We start from the raw sequence: 18,891 nt of genomic DNA on the forward strand, positions 1-18,891 counted from the left end.
CTGGAACTCAGGACCATTTGCTGATTTCTCTAGATCACACAACATCCCTGGAGCTGAATGGCCAAAGAAGTACAGCATGACTGCTTCTCCTACAGAGCCCTTTGTTCCCCAAACTTCTTCCAGAGTCCATCCCTGGACATCAACCAGCCAAGAAGATAATGAAAGCAAGAGCTTTCTCCCTTGCGGGCTTCAGCCTTTCTAGAAGTGGTGGACACCAGAGAAAGGAATCTCTTCTAAATTCTGGCTCCAGGCACAGAGACCTGGGCTGTACGTGTGGGTCTTCTTCAGCACAGACTAGGAATAAATACACTGTTGGATGGACACGTTTTGGTGAAGGAAGCAGCAAGACGTTCCCACCCGGCTACCTTCCCACCAGTTTCTTTCTGCCAATTCTAGCCTCACATCTGTAACTTGGTAAGATGCCAGCAGAAGCCATCAACATAGTGAGGACCCAGTGGGGAAGCAAATATCCAACAGCCAGGTCACCTCGTTGGGAAGATGAGCAGTTGCAGCCCTTTTACACAGCACTGCCTGCTGGCTCCCATCAGGAGAGCTCCATCAGCAGTGAGCTGAGCCGAGCGTGCTTCAAATCCCACTGCCCTGAGGAGCACCAGTGCAAGGCAGAAACATGCCTGAAGTCAAACATTTGGGCTAAGGGGACTCCTGAGGCTCAAATGCCTCTAGGAAGCTTCAGTTGCTGTGTGATTGACTCAGCCACAGAGGAGTGGAGCCACTCTTCCACCAAAGCAGCTGTTGCATATCCCTAAAGATCATGGTCTCCAGACAGAAGTGCAGAAGTATCATGTCCTGGGCTCCAGTTCTGCCACCTTTTAACAGCAGCAGGGAAGACTCACTAGGAGCACCCAAGCCTACCCTGGCTGGGCCAGGGATCCTGCCGAGCCATCAAGGATCCTGGGCTCAGAGGCATTGAGGAAGGGCTGTGCTTTCACCCTACACCCAGACACCCTGGAGAGCTCTCCAGGCACTCACACCAGCACTGTTTGCAGAGACCTCCTGCTTCCTGTAAGCTTCACACTTTTCCAATACTCAGCTGCTCCTTGTGTGCAGGAACAGGCAGTCATTTTATCTTCAAAGCAGCTGTACATGAATAATTCTGCAAGTGAGAGCAGGCATGCACTAAATTCAGATTCAGAAATTTCATATATGTTTGTTTTGGTGGGATTTTGGGGGGACATTCACTCAACATACAGGTAAACGCCGTTCAGACTGAAAGCAAAGGCTTTGCTCAGTGCAGCCTAATAAAAATCAGACTGTGCCATGTTTGAGGAACTCACAGATAAGAGGTTAATATACAAATACACACCTTGTACTTTCCAAACCTAAGCTCATGGACGGTTGAACATTCTGGGCAGCAAGAGCTAGAGGCTAGGGAAGGGATGCTGTGAACTGTTAGTCTATTAAGATCAACAGAAAGTAACCTAATTCCAGAAAAATCTCGCTTCCCAGGCAAACCAGGCTTCCTCTCTGCAAAGGAATTCCACAGACTCAAGGACATCAGTGCCCTGGCAGAGTTAGAGATGACGAAGGCTGTATTTTCCTTTTCCAGTAATACTTAGATTTAACTATACAAACTGTTCCCTTTGGAGCAGATCCTATTTCAGTGTTTACACATAGACTTAGAACTGGATTTTAAAGGTGAAAGCACCTACTCCCAAACTGCAGGGAGCCCCCTAAGTACAGATGTTCCTGCTATAGCAAACAGCTGCTTCGCTGCACTTCTCTCAGACTCTTTGCCCAGCCACCCTTGATGTCATTTGCTTATCCAGAAAGAGCAGGGCACAGGAGGAGTTCAACCAGGCAAGAATGTCCTCAATTACCAATACTGCAAAAGGTAAGAGGAGATCTGCAACAGAAAAGCTTACAAGAGTTTTCCATGCTGTGACGAGTCTAGGTGAAGCAGGGACAGGCACAGGGGATGCAGAAGCTTTCAGCCTCAGGGTAAAGCACTGCCGAGCTCTGCAGCCCTGAATTTATCATCCGGAGAGCGGATTGCAATCAGCTACCTGCTCCTGGGGAGCACATCCCCATGATGAGGGCCCTGAGCCAGAGTACAAAGGCCATTCCTGCCCCAGATGGCTTGCAATCTGAAGCGTACAAGAAAACTAACGGGTTATCACATCAGAAACACAAAATAACTACACTTCCCTCCTCCAGATGTATGGAATTGTGCATATGTTGGGTGGGGATTGATCCTTTCAGAGCCATTTTCCAAGAGCTATGGCTCTTACTATTTTTTTTTTTTTTTTTCAGACGGAGATGAAAGGACCATTCAGAGCAGCCTGGAACCTACCTCCTGCAGTATTTTCCTAGTTATTTTCCTCCACCAACCCCTTTCCTGGATCTAATCCGTGGACCACAGCACATGAAAGGCAACTGTAAGCCTGGCACCAGGTGTGTAAACTCCTCAGCAGCAGCTTGCTCACGGGAGATGGCGAGAGCTCCCACTACACAGCAGCTGAGATCAGCTACAGCAGTGAGGGGGAGAGCAGCGGCAGACAGCTCACTGAGGCTGCATCTGTAAAACTACGGGGGTCCCTTGCCCCTCTCAGTTTCAAAGGACTTGGTCACTTTCATCCACGTTCACAGAAAGCTGGCCTTAGATTTGTATTTTATTGCTAATTCCCTAAAAGATTTGCCTTTAAAATAACTATATTTGACAGTGGCCTTTGTGGAAAAGCTGATGTTTCATCCTATTGTCTTCCATCTCTACGTCAGCCCAGACCAGAAGAACACGTCAGCTCCCTGGTTAATCCCAAATACGCCTACAGAGGCACCACGGGTGGGATCGCTTCAGCCGGGGCGGGGGCATAGCACTGAGATGCAGGGCTGTGGCCCAGGAGAGGGCTTCACAGACGCCATCGCCATACACACACCAAACAACCCTGCCGCTGTGCCACAAGGCCCCACTGTGCTTAGCGCTGGGAACAAGAACATCAGAGCTGCTCTTATGATCTTCCCCCAGAGGCAGGGGGTTTACAACCCAACTCTGCCATTCTGGCAAATTTCAGCAGAGGTAACACAGTATAAAATAACGTGGCCAGAACAGGAAACGTACTTTGATCAGGACAGACCTGGAATACTGGGATTTTCCCAACAAAGTCTCAGGAATGGTATTTTCTACCAGATTTGAAAGGCATTTTTCCTCTCTCGTCATCAAAAACCACAGCCTTAGGGACAAACCTTAGCACAGAACTGGACTGGAGGAGACAGATAGCTAAGCCCTAAATCTTGAAGAGGGTCATTAAACACATTCTGAAACATACTGCTCCACTCCTCCTATAACTCTTTCCACCTTAAGGTAACAGTTTATTTCCCCAAAATTGAGTGAAAAAGCAATCAAAAAAGGTTAGCACCCCAAACTGAATAACTAATGTCACTCTATCAGTGACACAGCCCAATCACAGAGAATAATCGGGGTTCTCGATAACATCTGTTCTTTCCAGATAACATTACTGTGGCTATTTCAGTCCTGACTTCCACTATAATTTGCAGTTTATCCAATCAGAGCCATCAATATAATCTGTACTTGCCCTGCAGCAAAACTGTTAGCAGTGACTCACTGATACAGTCCTGATCTGAAGGAACAGCTAATTGTGAAATCCTCGCCCTTATGGATTTTTTTTAAATGGTTTTGTTGGTTTCATTTTTTTTTTCCTGGGCTTCACCTGAAAATAACAAGAATGGTAAAGTACAGGAGATGGAAGATGGGGGACATTAATGGAATGGGCACTGGAAGAGCAGAGTTCATGGAAATGTCACCTTTGAAGTGATTATAATGGATTTCTGGAAGCCAGAGAAATGAAACTGGACTAAAGAAGTTATTAGAGGAGACAAAGTCATTTGACTGTAAACGCTGTGGTTGTTGGACACACAAAGCACAGCAATACCCAACGTTAGAAAGAACTTTGAGGCAGTGAAGAGGAAAAATTGCATTTGCTAAATTGTGCTTTCCTATGAGGCAACCCAAAAGCAATGGAAACAGCCACACGGGTGAGAAGGAAGAGTGGGGCAAGACAAGCAACGTTCAGCTCAGTCAGTAAGCTCACAGAACCACGGCACGCCCCGTGCGATGCAAGCTCAAGTGAAAGCCGCAGCAGGCCAACAGCTAAAGTCACTCACGGCCTTTTAATGGCCATGAATAGCTCTTGGGACCTGCAGCACAGCACGAAATCAAACCTCTGTATTTGTTAGAATCCAGGGCTAAACATCTCCAAGCAAATCCCAGAACCGATGTTACATGCCCAACGGGGAGGGATTTTCTTGGGCTCCTAGCCCAGGTTCAACTCCCTAGGCCAAACAGAGGTTTCTTGGGATTTATTTCCTGGAACTGGATCTCTAGGCATGTTTTGTGGTGGATCTCCTCCCATTGTCCCTCATGTGCCCTCAGACTACACAAAGTCAAGCAAATCCCACAGTCTTGGGAGATAAGAGGAAAGCAAAACCTGTAACATGAGTATTTCTGACCTATGCACAGGGTAATGCTCCCTGACCTGCATATCACTTGAACAGACTATTATTTCCACTGTGCATGATCAAATTCAGGGCCCAGCTTTAAGAAGTTGTGATGGGACTCTTCTCTGATGTAATTTTGCTCTAAGCGGGGAAATATTTTTCTTTTCAGGCTCATTTACGAACCACTGCCTTAGGAATAAAAAGCAAGACCTGCTTTCTCCACTAGAGGAAATGCATGCTGGCCTGTTACATACACGAAGGAACATCCACACACTTTGCAGAGAAAAATAAGATGGTTCAGGAAGCTTTCAGACCAACCAGTTCCATGATATCCCTCATTAGCAACCCCACGCACACACTGCACTGCTGCTACATGAAGAACAACTCCACTAGCACCATCACTTGTTTACCAGGAGAACAATTCTGCTATTGACCGACACCTGCCCATGACAGTATGACCACGGGAGGAGCAGGAAGATGTTCAGATCAGATCAGCCATTCAAACTAGCCAGCAAAACGCCTGGCACTGCCTGGAGCCTTCCAGCAGCTGCTGAGGACTGGCCCTACCAGCTCAAACAGAAAGGCTTTCACTGCCATTAATGAGAGCTGCTGAAAATAATGCCATCACACAGCTAGGAGATGGCATGCAGCCTTTCTGTTTGAGGACCAGCAGGCCAAACAGAGCAGGCACTAAGAAGAGGAACCCTGAGCTCCATCCAATTGGTTTTGGTTTATTTAAGCTCCTGTGAAGTCAAATGCTGTGAACCCAGCATGAGCTGAGTGCGGTGGGGCAAGCCAGGTGAAGCGAGGGACAAGAGGACGTGCTCCTGCACTGAAAACATGTCCTGCTCGTAGTAGCGATGTTTCAGAGGATCCCAAACGGATCAGTGTGACAGTGCTGGGGGGCACACAGAAAACATACCTCTGACTTTCTCGCCTCTGTGGGCCTGGTCTGAGCTTCTGAAGTGTCAGGCTTCTGGCAGACAAGCAGATCCAGAGCATTCAGCTGCTCGGTGGACCTGGAGTCCTTCCCAAGCATGTGCCTGGATTAACTGCCCAGAAGAAGCACCAAGTCCTGTTAAATAACTGTCCTCTCTAATACCCGCTTCCCTCATAAATACGCACTCTGCCAAGGGCTCCTTTCAAGGGAAGGATAGCTCTTGAAAGTAAGCAGACGAACAACAAAGGTATTAATCTCAGGAGCGAGGCATGAGCAGCTCCCCTTCTGCGTGCTCCAGCCAAGGGAGGCAGAGCACTGCTCCAGCCGTGTCGCTGAAACCACCTAGGCAGTGTCAGGGCTGTAAGTGCAGCCTCTTGGAGATAAGAGAGCATCTCAGCATCTCTCTTTCTGCTGTGATGACACGCTCTTGCTCACCTCTCAGCACTGAACAATCGCAGAGGCAGGACTTTTCTACAGGCCAGCTGTATCACTCGGTTTAACCCCCTCAGCCTTGATTCAGCCCGCTCCCCAGAAAACAGGACAAACACCAGCTCCCCAAAGCCTGGGTTTCTTTTTCTTCTCTTACTGCCTGACCAGCTGGCACCAGCTCCTCTGAGCAGGATGAAGCTCTGAGAATTTATAGGATCCTAAAAGCCTTAAACCTCTCTGACATTTTTTATGGCAGGCCTTGACCAGAGAGAAATTACTGTTGGTCCACATGGACATTTCCAACACTGTCCATCTACATTTCCAGTACTTCACACCACTTAACTCCCGATGCAGAGACTCAGGAGAGCTTTAAACTACACAGAAAACACAACCAGGGGACAATGTAGGTAGGACAGGCAGACAGCAGCTGCCCAACTTTGTGAGTCATATTTCACCTGGACATATACTTTATGTAGTATGTAATTTATTTGGAAATAAAAGCGGATGGAAGACTGCAGGATTTAAAAGGACTTCACATGTGCGTGTATCACGGCAAGAATGAGCTCAGCACAGCAGGCAGGATTAGAATAGTTCCCACACTGAGGAAATAGCCAGGAGACATTACAGAATGCGTGGAAAAAAAAGAAGTGAAGTGACTTGTCTGGGAAGTGATCTTAAAAATAATTGTAACACAAACTAAAGCATTAAAAGGCCTGCCTGGCTCTCTTGTGTGTGCTCACACAGCTCCAAGCATCAGGGGTCTGCAAGACAAAATGAAACAGTCACTGGAGCACAGACCATGTCTGTACCACCAGGGGCTTTGCCTCACAGAAAGCAGAAGGCAGACGCTGAGCCCTTGAAGCCTCTTTTCCCACAGGCGGAGGGGATCTTTTCTTCCCCTCCCTTGCTTCTGCACTGAGAACGTCCAGAGGTCAGCGGGACGGGCTCGCTCCCCATGGCCGCTCTCCAGGAGCTAGCACTCACGATCCCGCGGTTTATTTGCTCAGCCTGCATTCCCAGCTCCCGGTTCCCCGGGGCCAGAAGTCATTCTGGGAGAACGGCACCAGCTGCCCTGGGTGGGGTCAGGCGGAGACAGGCCATCCCTGCTCCATGCACACACCCTGGACACTCTTGATAACGTGCTTCAAAACAAACGGGGCACTCCCAAAGTTCCCAGGAAGAGCAAAGATCTGAGACGAACAAAGCTGGCAAGTGCAGGTCCTCGGCTCTCCTGCTCCAAGCAGTCACCCCACAGGGCCGCAGCAGTGGCAGACAGGGACAGGTCTGCCACCACCCTGCTCCCGCCTCCCCATCACCTAACTTCAGTGAGCACTTCAGTCCTGCCACAGGCTCTCACTGCTGTCAGCAAGCGCAGCTGTGTGGAGAAGCAGCCCAAGGTGCAAGAGAAAAGCTGGAGGTAAAGCTTGTACCAAGGGCTGCCCACCTCTGCCTGCCTGACAACTCCACACTGGCGCCTGGCTCACACCTCCAACTCCCGCGTACGCACCGCAGCGTGAGATCCTCCAGCACGCCAGACTTGTGCAGTCTTCACCCTGAGCCTCCTTAGCCCTCGCTGGCACACCACCGGGCTGATGCAAGCTGAAGACTGCCCAGCTGCACCCAGCGAAGTTTCTGCCATCTCAAGCATCCCTGCGTTGTGCTGTCCTGCACGGCATAGCTGTATCTCTCTTCTAGAAATTAACTTCAGCTTTAACTTCTACCCCCTCTTTTTTTTTTTTTTTTTATTTCAGAAGCAGACAGTTGTACTAAAGCTAAACAATCCTCCTCCCACTCTTGGCATTGCACCCTTGCAGATGCTTGCGTAGGGTTTCACTTCCTCTTGGCCAACACTTGGCCAAGCTTTGCTCATCAGCAAGCCGGGCCCTGCAGCCCTCCGGTGCTCTCCTCCCAGCTCCCTCCAGCACGTAGCTGCTGTGGCAGCGCTCGGGGTGACACACGTAGGTAGGGGCCGGGAGTGACACGCCGAGGGAAGGCACTGCAGTCTACAGCTGAGTGTTAGCAAACCATAAGATTCCAATTAATGTGCTGGAAACACACTCCTACAAGACGGGGAATTAAGAATGCTGATCTATTCAAGCCTCAAAACATAAAGGACTCTTACTTGAATTGGGAGCAACAGAAGATGTCTTTGGCTTTTTGCAGTCCAGCCCCTCTGGGTAGTGTCACACATACAAATCCTTCCCCTCAGCACACTCAGTGCCACCTTCCACTACTCGTTTTAAACGATGTTCCTGGGATACCAAGTCACGGATGAACAGCAGCACACACACTGATGAGGAGCACATGTTCTGGGATGTGATCCCAGCCTTTCTGATACACCACACACAAATCCAGCTCCTGAACATCCCTGTGGGAACAAGATGACTGCAAATCTCTTCACTGCTCCAGGGACGATTCTTTGGGACAAAAGGAATGCGTAACAGCCGACAAATATTTTTCCTGTGCTTCAAGGCTAACCACACTGTAGACATACACACACGGAGAGACAAAATCCAGCCCATATGGAATTATTCCAGTATGCTATGAAACAACTTGCATATGCCTCACAAAAATCTGAAGTCACACGATGTATTAGAGATGTCGCATATTTCCTTCATAAGTAACGGAGGGTTGCTCCAGGAGATTTCACTGTCCCAAGGAAATCTCTGCCTGGGGCAGGAAGGGGACAAAGACATAGTGTTGGTCAGGCAAGAAAGCTGTGTGGGTGAGCAAAGAAGGTGCCCTCCAGTTCGTACTCTGCTATCCAGAAAAAAAAAGTAGCACAGAAGTCACCTGAACTGGAAGAGAAACCAGAGAAACCCTCCTGGCTTAGTTAGCAGATATCTCAGCAAGAATTGCTTGAAACGTTAAAGATGGAGCAGAGCTCTCCAGGCTTGGGTTCAGCACACGTGGGCTCCGTCTGACAGCAGCAGCATAGCTACAGCAGCCACTGCTACAGCAGTGGGGTGACACAGAACTGCTGGGGAAACCCCTTGGACTGAGTATTTAAAACTAATTCAGCAGAGCTCTAACACAGCAAGGACCCAGCCTGGCCTGGCACAGTGAGCAACCAGCTGGCTGAACACGGAATCCTCGCTGGGTTCCCAAGATGTCCATTTCATCGGGTATTTAACGAACAGCAACTTAGGCCGAGACAGGGTAGCTGTACGGGCTCCAGAAGACAGCAGACTCGGGCTGTTCCTCTCCAGACTAGCTTCCCCTCAGATCTTGCTGTAAAGCACCCTCTGCTCAAAGGGCGGGACAGGACCGTCACAACAGCCTTACATCTATTTCCTGCCAGGACAGTCCGGCAGAGAATAGCATTGGTGTGCAGTTGGTATTATTCCTGAGAGCATTAGGAGGTTGTATGAGACTCCTTGACTTTGAAGACTAAAAGCATGTAAGGACTGGGTTTCTCCTTCATTTAGACAGCAGCAACACTTTCACCTCTGTACTTATGAACTGCCTTGCATAAGGCCCCAGCAGGCTGCAACCCAGCAGCTGAGCAACGGTGTCACAAGCATCTCTAGGGGTTAAACGAACTGCTACTTCGTTAGCACCAGCGAGGATCAGACCACAACATCTGTCACACTTACACATTTGGCTAATGTGCCCAAAACGGCCTTGCCCAATTCACGCAAGGGCAGCACAATTTTGGACTCACACATAAGTAGCCAAGCAGTTCGTGGAAATTCAAGGGACAAAAATTCCGTGTGCAGGAAACATTTACTTCTCCTTTTCATAAACTGCAGATTGCTACTCACACAGAGGGCCAGACCCCTCCCTGGCCCTGTACTGATGACCACTTCGTCCATTTGGAGCATAAATAATTGAAGAGAGAGAGCAGCAGCAGCAGGAGGCAGACTGTGCCCAGCTCTCCAGCAGTCCTGTTTCACCATGCAGCCCATGTACTGACCTGCTTTTACAGCCCTTTTCTAAGGGCAGGCAGAAAAAAAAGGGGAAAAAAAAGAAAAGAAGTCAAAGTGCCCAGGATGGACCTCCCTCCAGAGCCCAGAATAGCCCGTCTGCATGACCCAGGGGCCTCCTGCAGCAGGACTGTTTAGACAGATGCACAGCAGAAGGACAAGTAGGGCTGAATCTCTCAACCTGCTGCAGTCCCACCCAGCTCCTGACACACTGTGTTGAGCACTGAGCCCTTGCCCAGTTTGGAGGGCAAAGGACCAACCTTACCTTTTGAAATGGGCCAAAAAAAATGAATGAAACGCACAAGGCTTCTCACAGAGAAGTAAAAGCTTCCACCCCAATGCTACGTCTGGCCAAGATACACTGGGACAGCAGAACCACAAGCAGAGATGTGCTGCTTTAAGACCATTTCCAGTGTTTAGCTCTAGATTCTGTGACTAATTTGCTACTCCCTTTCTGGCAGGCACATATTGGTGGTCAGAATGCAAGACCACTGTTGGAAAATGCAGGTTAGAAGAAGCATTAACATGCAGAGTCAAAGCGAAGCAGCCTCACCCAGAGCAATCGATGACACAGTGAGAGACGATCCAGCTGTGGGGAAACACCTGTGTGCCAGATGCAAACATCATTTTGCTTTCTCCTAGAAAAAAAAACCCTCACCACAACCACCCCATTTGAATTGATACAGATCACGACGGACTCGTGCACAGGAACACAGATCCCTGTTGACGCTCCCAATGAGTCAAAGAATCACAACTATAAAATCATAGGGTTAACCTTCAGAAAACTAAAAAAGCCTGTAGAACTGTTTCTCTTCCAGGTTCCGTGTTTTCTGTACAAGCACAGGTGCAAGAAAGCAGAGCTTTCCCCACATCACAAGATTACAATAGGAGTTATTTTAAGGAAAATACTTAGGTGAAAGATAAAAATGCTGCAGCCACATAACACAGGTATGAATCCTCCAGGCTGCTCCAGCACAGAGCTGGAGGCCAAGATCAGCCCAGCAGCAAACTGCTGCACATGGGAACCTATCCTCACACAGTACATTTCATCAGGTATTTCACAAAATTCAGCTAATCTATTTTCGTCACATACACGTACACAGAAACTGAAGTCACGCTAAGGTCATCCTCAACTAGTTCAAGACACAGGAATCACCACTCCTCCCTCCTCCTAATCTGCTCTTTGTCATGAGCAACCACCTGCACCTGCAGCGTGTCACAGGCAGCATCTAGAAGTATCTCTGGTACCTCTGCACTACGCAGAGGGGGGTTACGCAGTTCTTGTAAGCCCATCTGGGCTTTTCTCTCCATAAACACAGTAGAAAAAAGGAGAAGGCAGCTCATATTAGCAGGGATTGGGGGATTTCCATCAGCCAAAGTTATCTGGTAGGCAAGGCTAGGTTGAAGGTTGACCTGAAATTGATGCTCTATGTTGGCACAGTTGCCATTTTAGATGAGAGACATCTCTGCTTTTGTGATATATCTACCGCTGCAGTAACAATGGAAATCACTGATTTTTTCTTTTTTTTTTTTTTTTTCCCTGTGGAGAAAGCAAAGGAATTACGCATTTTGAAGATATAAAACCCAGAATCTCAAAAATAGAGACAAATGCAACAAATTCAGGAGTTCTCAATGCCCAGGCTCACAGTGAAACCACTCCTCTAGCCAAACAACCTTTTGCACAGCATCCTCTTTATACACAGTACACCCTACGTATATTTTTTACTGACATGCAGATCACTTCAACATATACTTAAGAAGAGAAAAAGACCAAGCTGAACGCAAAAGGCACAGCCCTGTAATTTCAAACCCACTGAAAGAACTGGATCCACCAGGTAGTCTCTGCTCCCACACCCAAACAGCTTTGCAAGTTGATGGGGCGGAGAGATCAACTTGGGAAGGAGAGGTTCCCATCCTCCTGATTTAAAGAGAAACAATGACTTCAAAGAACTTTAGAGACACGGGCCTGAGTGAGCAGGAGCCAGCTCCAGAGACACGGCAAGGTAACACCCCAAACAAACACACGCCAACAACAAGAGCTAGAAGGCACGTTCTGCAGGAGCGTGCCAAGAGACTCCAGTTTAACTGGGTATTTAGGAGGTTTCACCTGTACTCCTCCCACAGCGATACCCTGGGCTTTGGCAGAGTGTCCTCAAGCTGCACTGCCCTGTTTGGTACTCAAGTCAATACAGTCTTGCAACAAATTGCTAGGTTTCCCTTACACATGGCCTACTCTTATGCATATGGGTTATTAGCCACAGCCTCATCTGCCTACCCAGCTTCGCCACAAGAGGCTTTCCCTCTTAGAAAGCTCTCCAACAATACGTGAGTTCCTAGGAGAGAAACCATCCCGATTTGACAGGTGCTGAACTGAGGTTGATTGGTGACACCAAGTTCCTTGCTGTAGAGCTTTGGACCAGAGACTGGTTTCTCCTAGTCCAGGGTCCTAAAGCAGGGTCCTTCCCCTTGGAACGGTGGGTGCTCTGTGCACGGACAAACCTCCCCTGACTTCAATGGCACACGAGTTCAGAGCCAAACACACTTTGAAAATCAAACATGAAGAACCTGAGAAAACTGGAAAACAGAGAGAATCTACTGTTATTTTCTATTCATAAGTGGTAGCCACAAGGAGCCAAACCCACAAATCAGAGTTCCCTGGACCCAGACAATGCATCAGCCCTGACTATTATCTGAGGGAAGATGAACGCACATTCTTTGACACCATACTGTTCCTGTTTTTTTGACTCAGCAACTCATTAACATTATTATTTTACTGAAGGCTACCCTGCTTATATGCAACCTATTGTACTGCCCTCTCCTTAGCTTTTATAACAATTTTTTAAAAAACGTTTCAGGCAAGAATTGCAGCTTCAGTAAACCTTTTAAAATTGGTACTTGCTGCCAGATGCAAGAGGATAGGAAAAAGGTGGCACAGGAAGAAAATCCCTGCTCTTGAAGTATGCTAAATAAGGCTATCATTTGTGGTTTAGTACGTTCACTCTCATTTCAGCAGATTGCTTTGTATTCACAGCTTGGTTTCCCTCCACCATCCGCAAGTAATACAGCTGGCACAAATTCATAATTCACCATGCTCTGTCACGCAAGACCCGCTCTACACTCAGCATAAAACACAGGGACACACACGTGCACACCTCCGGACTTGAGGAAAGACCACTTTTGTGCCAGAAGAGCCTATGCCATCCTGCAAACACAGACACTTTTGGGTATAGTCTCCAGCCCACTCTTGCCTATAAAGCGTGACAAAAGCCTTTAGGAATTATGATAACATCTACACCAAAGTACTCTGATATCTGCCACACTTCTTACTCTGGGGAGTGAGCAGAAAGGAGCCCTATATATAACCTTCGTCCCTCTTTGTTTAAGGACAAATAAGCCAAAGAGCAGCGTGATTTTTGGGTCACAAATCTCCTCTGCAGTTCACAGCTTACCCTGATTTTTCTGTAATTTCAGAACACAGCCTGCATTGTTCCCCTCCAGAAATAAAAAAGAATTGGAATAACAGCAATACACTAAGAAATAGCTACAAAATGCTAGTAAAATTCCAGTAGCTTGGGAAAAACATGCCTGATAAGACCCCTTTATCCCATTACCGCTAGATTTACTTTGTTCCTCTCACCACTGCAATCAGCAGCTCACAAAACCACACACGTGCCTTTTCACAGACAAGCGCCCAAGCCTGCGCTATAGGGAAACACCATTTCTTGCAGTGCCTGGGTGAATGCCTAAGCTGCTACAAAATTAGTCTCCTCCTTTGTGGTCCAGAAAGGCTGTGCAGTACCACTGCCTCGGTAGGTAAGGTGTTTGCTTCATGGGGAATTACAGCCCCAGACAGAAATAAAGCAGACCCCAAAGCAAGTGCAAGCCAGGCTGGGGATGGGTGGATTCCTTCCTGCTGCACAGCCCCACTGCACTGCCCTGCTGTGTCAACCATCGCCTCCATCCCCACCTTTGTGAGGCACAAAAGCTTCTCCAAGCTCATTTACAGCAGACATTGCCTATAATCACGATGATGGGTGCTAAGGAACACATGGCACTCTGCTGCTTACCTCTTACATAGACATTCAAGCCCACCGGAGAAAAATTCTTCCCGTGAAACACCCTAAACCCCTCCAAATACCAAATGATGAGCCAAAAAACAACCGTCGATGTCATCTGATTGCATCACCCCCTCTATCTCTCGGGGACTCAGAGATGTCTCCAAAGAGCTATTTGCTTTGCAAAGCAAAGCAGATGTTCCCTAACGCCCAGCTTCGGGCTGCCTGCAAGGAGGTGATCTGCTGCGCCAGCGAGGAGCGGCACGACTGGGTCAGTGCCTGCGCATCTGTGCTGCGGAGGGGAGAGGGAGCGATGGGCAACGTGCTCCTAATGCTGAGAAGCCTTTTCCAGCCCCTGCGCTGCCTTTCTGCATCCAAACCTACTCGGCGCGCCCAAATGCACTGGAGAAAAAGGGAAAAAAGGAAACCCCATCCAAAGATCCAAAGCAGGGGGGGATAAAGCAAAGCAAAGGCGCGTTCCCCGGATGAACCCAGCTCAGAGCAGCCAGGGCTGAACGCCGCCGCGCTCAGGTGCCGGGGCACCACCCCAGCACCCCGGGAGAGTTGGGGGGGCTCGGACCAAGCCGAGCCGAGCCGAGCGGGGCGAGCTCACCTACCTGCTTCTCCTCTGCGGGGCGCATCGATGCGAGCGGGGCAGGCGAGGGCGGGATGCCCGCGGCGGGAGCCGGCAGCGGGGAGAGAAGAGAAGAGAGAAGGGGCCGTGAGGGACGGCTGTGCCGGGGCCCGGGGCACAGCGGCCGCGCGTCCCCCCCCCCGGCCCCGCCGCCTCACCTGGGTTGACCAGTTTGCTCTTGTAGCGCATGCCGGTGCTCATGGTGCCGGGAGCGCCACCAGCGCGGGGCTGCCGCGGATGGGGCCGGCCCGGCTCGGCACGGCTCGGCACGGCTCGGCTCGGCACGGCCAATCCCGGCCCCGCCAATCCCCGCCCGCCCCGCCCCGGGCGAACGCCCCGCGCCCGGCTCCGCGCTCGGCCCCGCGGCAGCGCCGCGCCCCCCGGGAACGGTGCCTGCTGCCAGGCACGGGGACGCCGCGGAAGAGGAGAAAAGCAGCGGAGGGGAGGCGGCTTCGCATCCAGCGTCTCCCAAGGCTGGGGGAAGTCCTGAATCACGCCGCAAACCCACCGGAGGAATACCGAATGCAGCCGGTGTAATACACAAAATATACATAATACGCAAGTCCCAGAGTGGTCCCTTTCTGCTGAGCCGTTTTAAGAATAACACTGGAAGCTATTTTAGGTGAAAGCTGTCGGTACAGCTTTAAGAGGAGGCAGGAGAGAGCTGGAATGAACCTAAAATGCTCCAAAAGCGGTACTAGCCCACGATTTAACAGCTCAAAGGAACCCCAACTGAACTGTGAAGGTGCAAGCGTGGGGATGGAAAGGCTCAGGAAACCCAGCTCCTTCCACCAGCTGCCACGGCTGCAGGGAGGACTCATCTCTTCCACCTTTCAAGGTCAGGTAAATAATCAGACTTGAAACTCTTCTAAATACAGGACAGGACAACCCCGGCATGGTGATGGCTGTGCAAGCACAAGGACAGGGCCCTGTCTTGGAACAAAACTGACACTGATGCCACAACACTAACTTTTCAAATCCCTACCATCATCCCAGCATCTCGTCATGTCTTCCACCTGCTCATTGAAAACACACCTCATATCCCAAAGCAGAAGCTGGCAGTCCAAGGCATGGATGTTTTAAAAACCCATTAGTTTGTTCTCAGCTTGCTTTTAGCCATTGATTCAAAGCATCAGAGAAAATATTTCATGTAGCTGTTAGCATATTTCCTCAATTTTAAATACTAGACAGCCACAGACCATTAGAGACTCCACACAATTAAAGGCACCAACAATCCAATGGGCCTTTCATGAGTTGTATAATAGTCTGCCACAGTGCTTTAAAACTAATGAAGACTGAAAGGACTGCAGTTGCCTGCTTCTTGATCTTCCTAAACAGAGTCATTAAAACAGTTACCTGCGGGTACTTTCTCCCACTGCTGGCAAATATTTGCCTGGAGAAGGCCTGGGTGGAATTCACAGAGAAAAAGGGACTTGTCTTCCACAGCCGGGGCACTGCCAATGCCAACAGAGTGCAAATGTTAGGTCCAAAATTAGGCTCTAGTCAGAGCCATCTCTCCAGAGATCTTCACAGTAGCAGACAGCTTAACAAACACATTCTCCCTTTCAGCTCTGAAGTATTTTAACAAAACCAAGTTCAAAAGTAACTGAGGATTACCATCAGACAATATCAAAGAAATGACATAAAAATTGACTATGTAGAAAGGAAAACGCTCGGGTGTCAGTAGCATTGTGAGTCTGGTTTTGAGACAAAACGCTCCAGCAGGAATTGACAAGCCAGAGGGAGGCATAGACTGATCAGTACCAGTGGCTGCTACTGTCCAGTAAGGCTTCCCACACCAGAATTGTGACACTGAGTCTAGGCATCTTGCTTTGAAAAGAGAGGGGGGAAAAAAGCTCTATTTTTAATAAAATTAAAGAGAAGATGCTTTTGAAAGCCTGCTTCCCTATTGTACCAGTTTCTCTTGAAAGATGAACCTTTCATGTTACTTTTGCTCAGAAAACTGCAGTCTGCAACTAAATGTCTTGGTTTCTCAGGAAGGGTGTGGCTGTCCTGGCTTTCACAAGTACAAATGGACAGCATCATTTTAAGAAGGTTGCAAAATATGATGCAGAACTCTGGAAGAAAATCAAGAAAGGCAAACATAATTGTGCACAATTAATGAGAAAAAAAACATTCACAATTAAATCTCTCACCTTGGCCCTCTTGACAGACATGCTTAAAATTCAAACCTCCATAAAACCTGCAGAGGCTTTGCATCTCAGAACAAATCTGTCACCTCAATTCTTCTTTCAACTTCAGTACAGTAGCCAAGATAACAACATTATGTCCATTTTACGCAGTTTTACTCTGAACACAGGCCAGATACGCTTCCTTGTGATGCAAACTTTTTTAAGTCTATCCTGATGAAACAGACATCGCTAGACAGCAGAATTACGGCTAATACCTACATGAAAGGCGCTCCAATTTAGAACAGAAGACAAAGTATCTTAATCCCATATTTGCAAGATAATTTACACTTACGTGTATATAATACACACAAGACTACAGAAGTATGCAAAAAAGCTATGTAACAACATACAGGAAACAGCAACATTCATGAATTCCTACACGAAGTTGCGAGATCAGATTTTCCAAGGTATTTACAGACCTAAGCAACGTCAGAAGATGCCTAATGGACTTCGTAAAAACAGCCAAAAAACAACAAAATCCACCCCAAAATTCAACTTTTTCCACATTCATACATTTATTACAAAACCTCAATGAAAATTAGTGTCATGGTATATAAAAGGTTCGGTACACGCCATCACTCAGCTGAGAGAAAAATGCCTGTGATAGGAATTCTTGGAAGCAATACTTGAGGCCTGAAGACACATCTTCAGAGGCATCCACAGAAATTTCTGGCATGCATAGTGTTCACAATATTTTAAGGCACAATGATTTAGAAAAACCAGCTTCTCTGCATCACTGGTGTATCGTCAGTGTTTTGTATATTTTCTCATACATCACACAAATACAAATCACCAGAGAGGAAGCTTGAAAAGTAATCAGATCACAGAGAAAGTTACGAAAAACATGATACAATACAGAATGGCTTAAAATAGCAAGTGAAAGTTACGATACTGTGCAAACACACATACATTTACTGTAAACAGGCCACAAAGTCTTTTAGAATTAATCACAAAACTGTTCAGAAGAATCTATCAGATACACGATTAGCTCCTTAAACCCAGCACGACTAGCCCAAACAGCGTACTCTATGCATTTCTGTATCAAAAAGTATAGGAAGGATAATAAAAACACATTGATAAGTATGAAGACAGTGTTACCAAAGTACTCAAAAAAGATACAATATAACTTGATTAACATTGAATATATAAAACAAGCAGTTTTACAACACAATCTTCAGACTTTGTGTTTGTTTTAACGCAGGTCTTGATCTGCGGCATCCGGCATTTGAACGTTACCACTTGGTCAAAGAAAACAGAGCACCCATCCACTTAGAGAAGTGTATACTGCTGTGAACGAAAGTGGAAAACAGAGAGCATTAGAACGGACAAATTCTCAGCACTGTCAGAGCATTTTTGGCATTCTGACCCCCTCCTAGCAAAGCAGCGTAACACAGGGAGCAGGGCACCAAGTTGCTGCCTCACAGACCTGCACTAGGACTGGATCGACTGAGCTGGCTGATGACAACAACGAGTTCCTGACGCAGTTTGGCCTCAGATATTTATCACAAATGTCTAATAAAAGCACAAACAAGAATCTATTTTTAGTTGCATACTTTCTTAGGCACCCACACTCCCTCTAGCCTGTGAGAACACAAGCACTGTGTTAGGGCTCATCTAAACAGTAACTCAAGAGATCAACCTCTGCCGCCTGTTACGTGAAGCATTACTTGTGATGACAAAAACTGAATTTTAAAAAAAGCTTACCATCTAATCATGGTTAAAAATAAGCAGCAAGATTAATCATTACGTATGAACACTCTTATGACACTGCTTAGGTAAAAAAGGAAAGCAAACATTTTTCCAAGCCTTCATACAGCAGCACTGATTGACATGGCTGGAGGCAGGGATATTGACCTATCACTTCAGAAATGACTACCAGTTTTGGAATGTCTTTGCAGTCACTTGCCAATTGAAAAGGCTGCTACAGAGAAAGCAGAATTCCAGCTTTTCCTGAAAATTAAGCCCTGCTTAAAAAAGCTGTGGCAGATTTAGAAGTCGGGAGACCCCTCTGGTTCTCCAGGCCCAAAAGTACTTATTCACAAGAGGAAAAAATAGCTTAATTGAAACATTCATCTGGATGGAAATAAAGAAATACCCTAGAAAACATTGCTGTGCCAAGGAAAGTACAGTGCAACACCCATCCAGACTGCACTTGCTGATTACAGTTGGGATAACAAGGAAAGGAAGCTGACAATCGGGGTCCTTTGCTGTGTATATATTGAAAAAAATTCCCACTGTGAGA

At 47.7% G+C, this 18,891-nt stretch overlaps 2 protein-coding genes across 4 annotated transcripts in view; both read right to left on the minus strand.

Moving 5' to 3' along the window:
• The window catches only part of SEPTIN5 (septin 5), a 51,606-nt gene that overhangs the window by 25,925 nt on the left and 6,790 nt on the right, over positions 1–18,891 (minus strand). Inside the window, exon 1 of one of the 2 annotated variants that reach the window (XM_048063826.2) lies at positions 14,441–14,555. The exons of the other annotated variant lie outside the window; for it this stretch is intronic. Within the exon in view, the coding sequence (XP_047919783.2) occupies positions 14,441–14,464 (24 nt within the window). The 5' untranslated portion in view covers positions 14,465–14,555. Of the gene's footprint in view, positions 1–14,440; positions 14,556–18,891 lie in introns of those variants that run through there. 2 annotated transcript variants of the gene reach the window in all.
• The window catches only part of LOC106031249 (septin-2), a 38,847-nt gene continuing 37,095 nt past the window's right edge, over positions 17,140–18,891 (minus strand). For both annotated transcript variants that reach the window (XM_066979147.1, XM_048063828.2), the window contains one exon: positions 17,140–17,936. The gene's annotated coding sequence lies outside the window, so the exon portion shown is untranslated. The remainder of the gene's footprint in view (positions 17,937–18,891) is intronic.

This window comes from Anser cygnoides, chromosome 17 (assembly GCF_040182565.1).
Source record: "Anser cygnoides isolate HZ-2024a breed goose chromosome 17, Taihu_goose_T2T_genome, whole genome shotgun sequence".
NCBI lineage: Eukaryota > Metazoa > Chordata > Aves > Anseriformes > Anatidae > Anser > Anser cygnoides.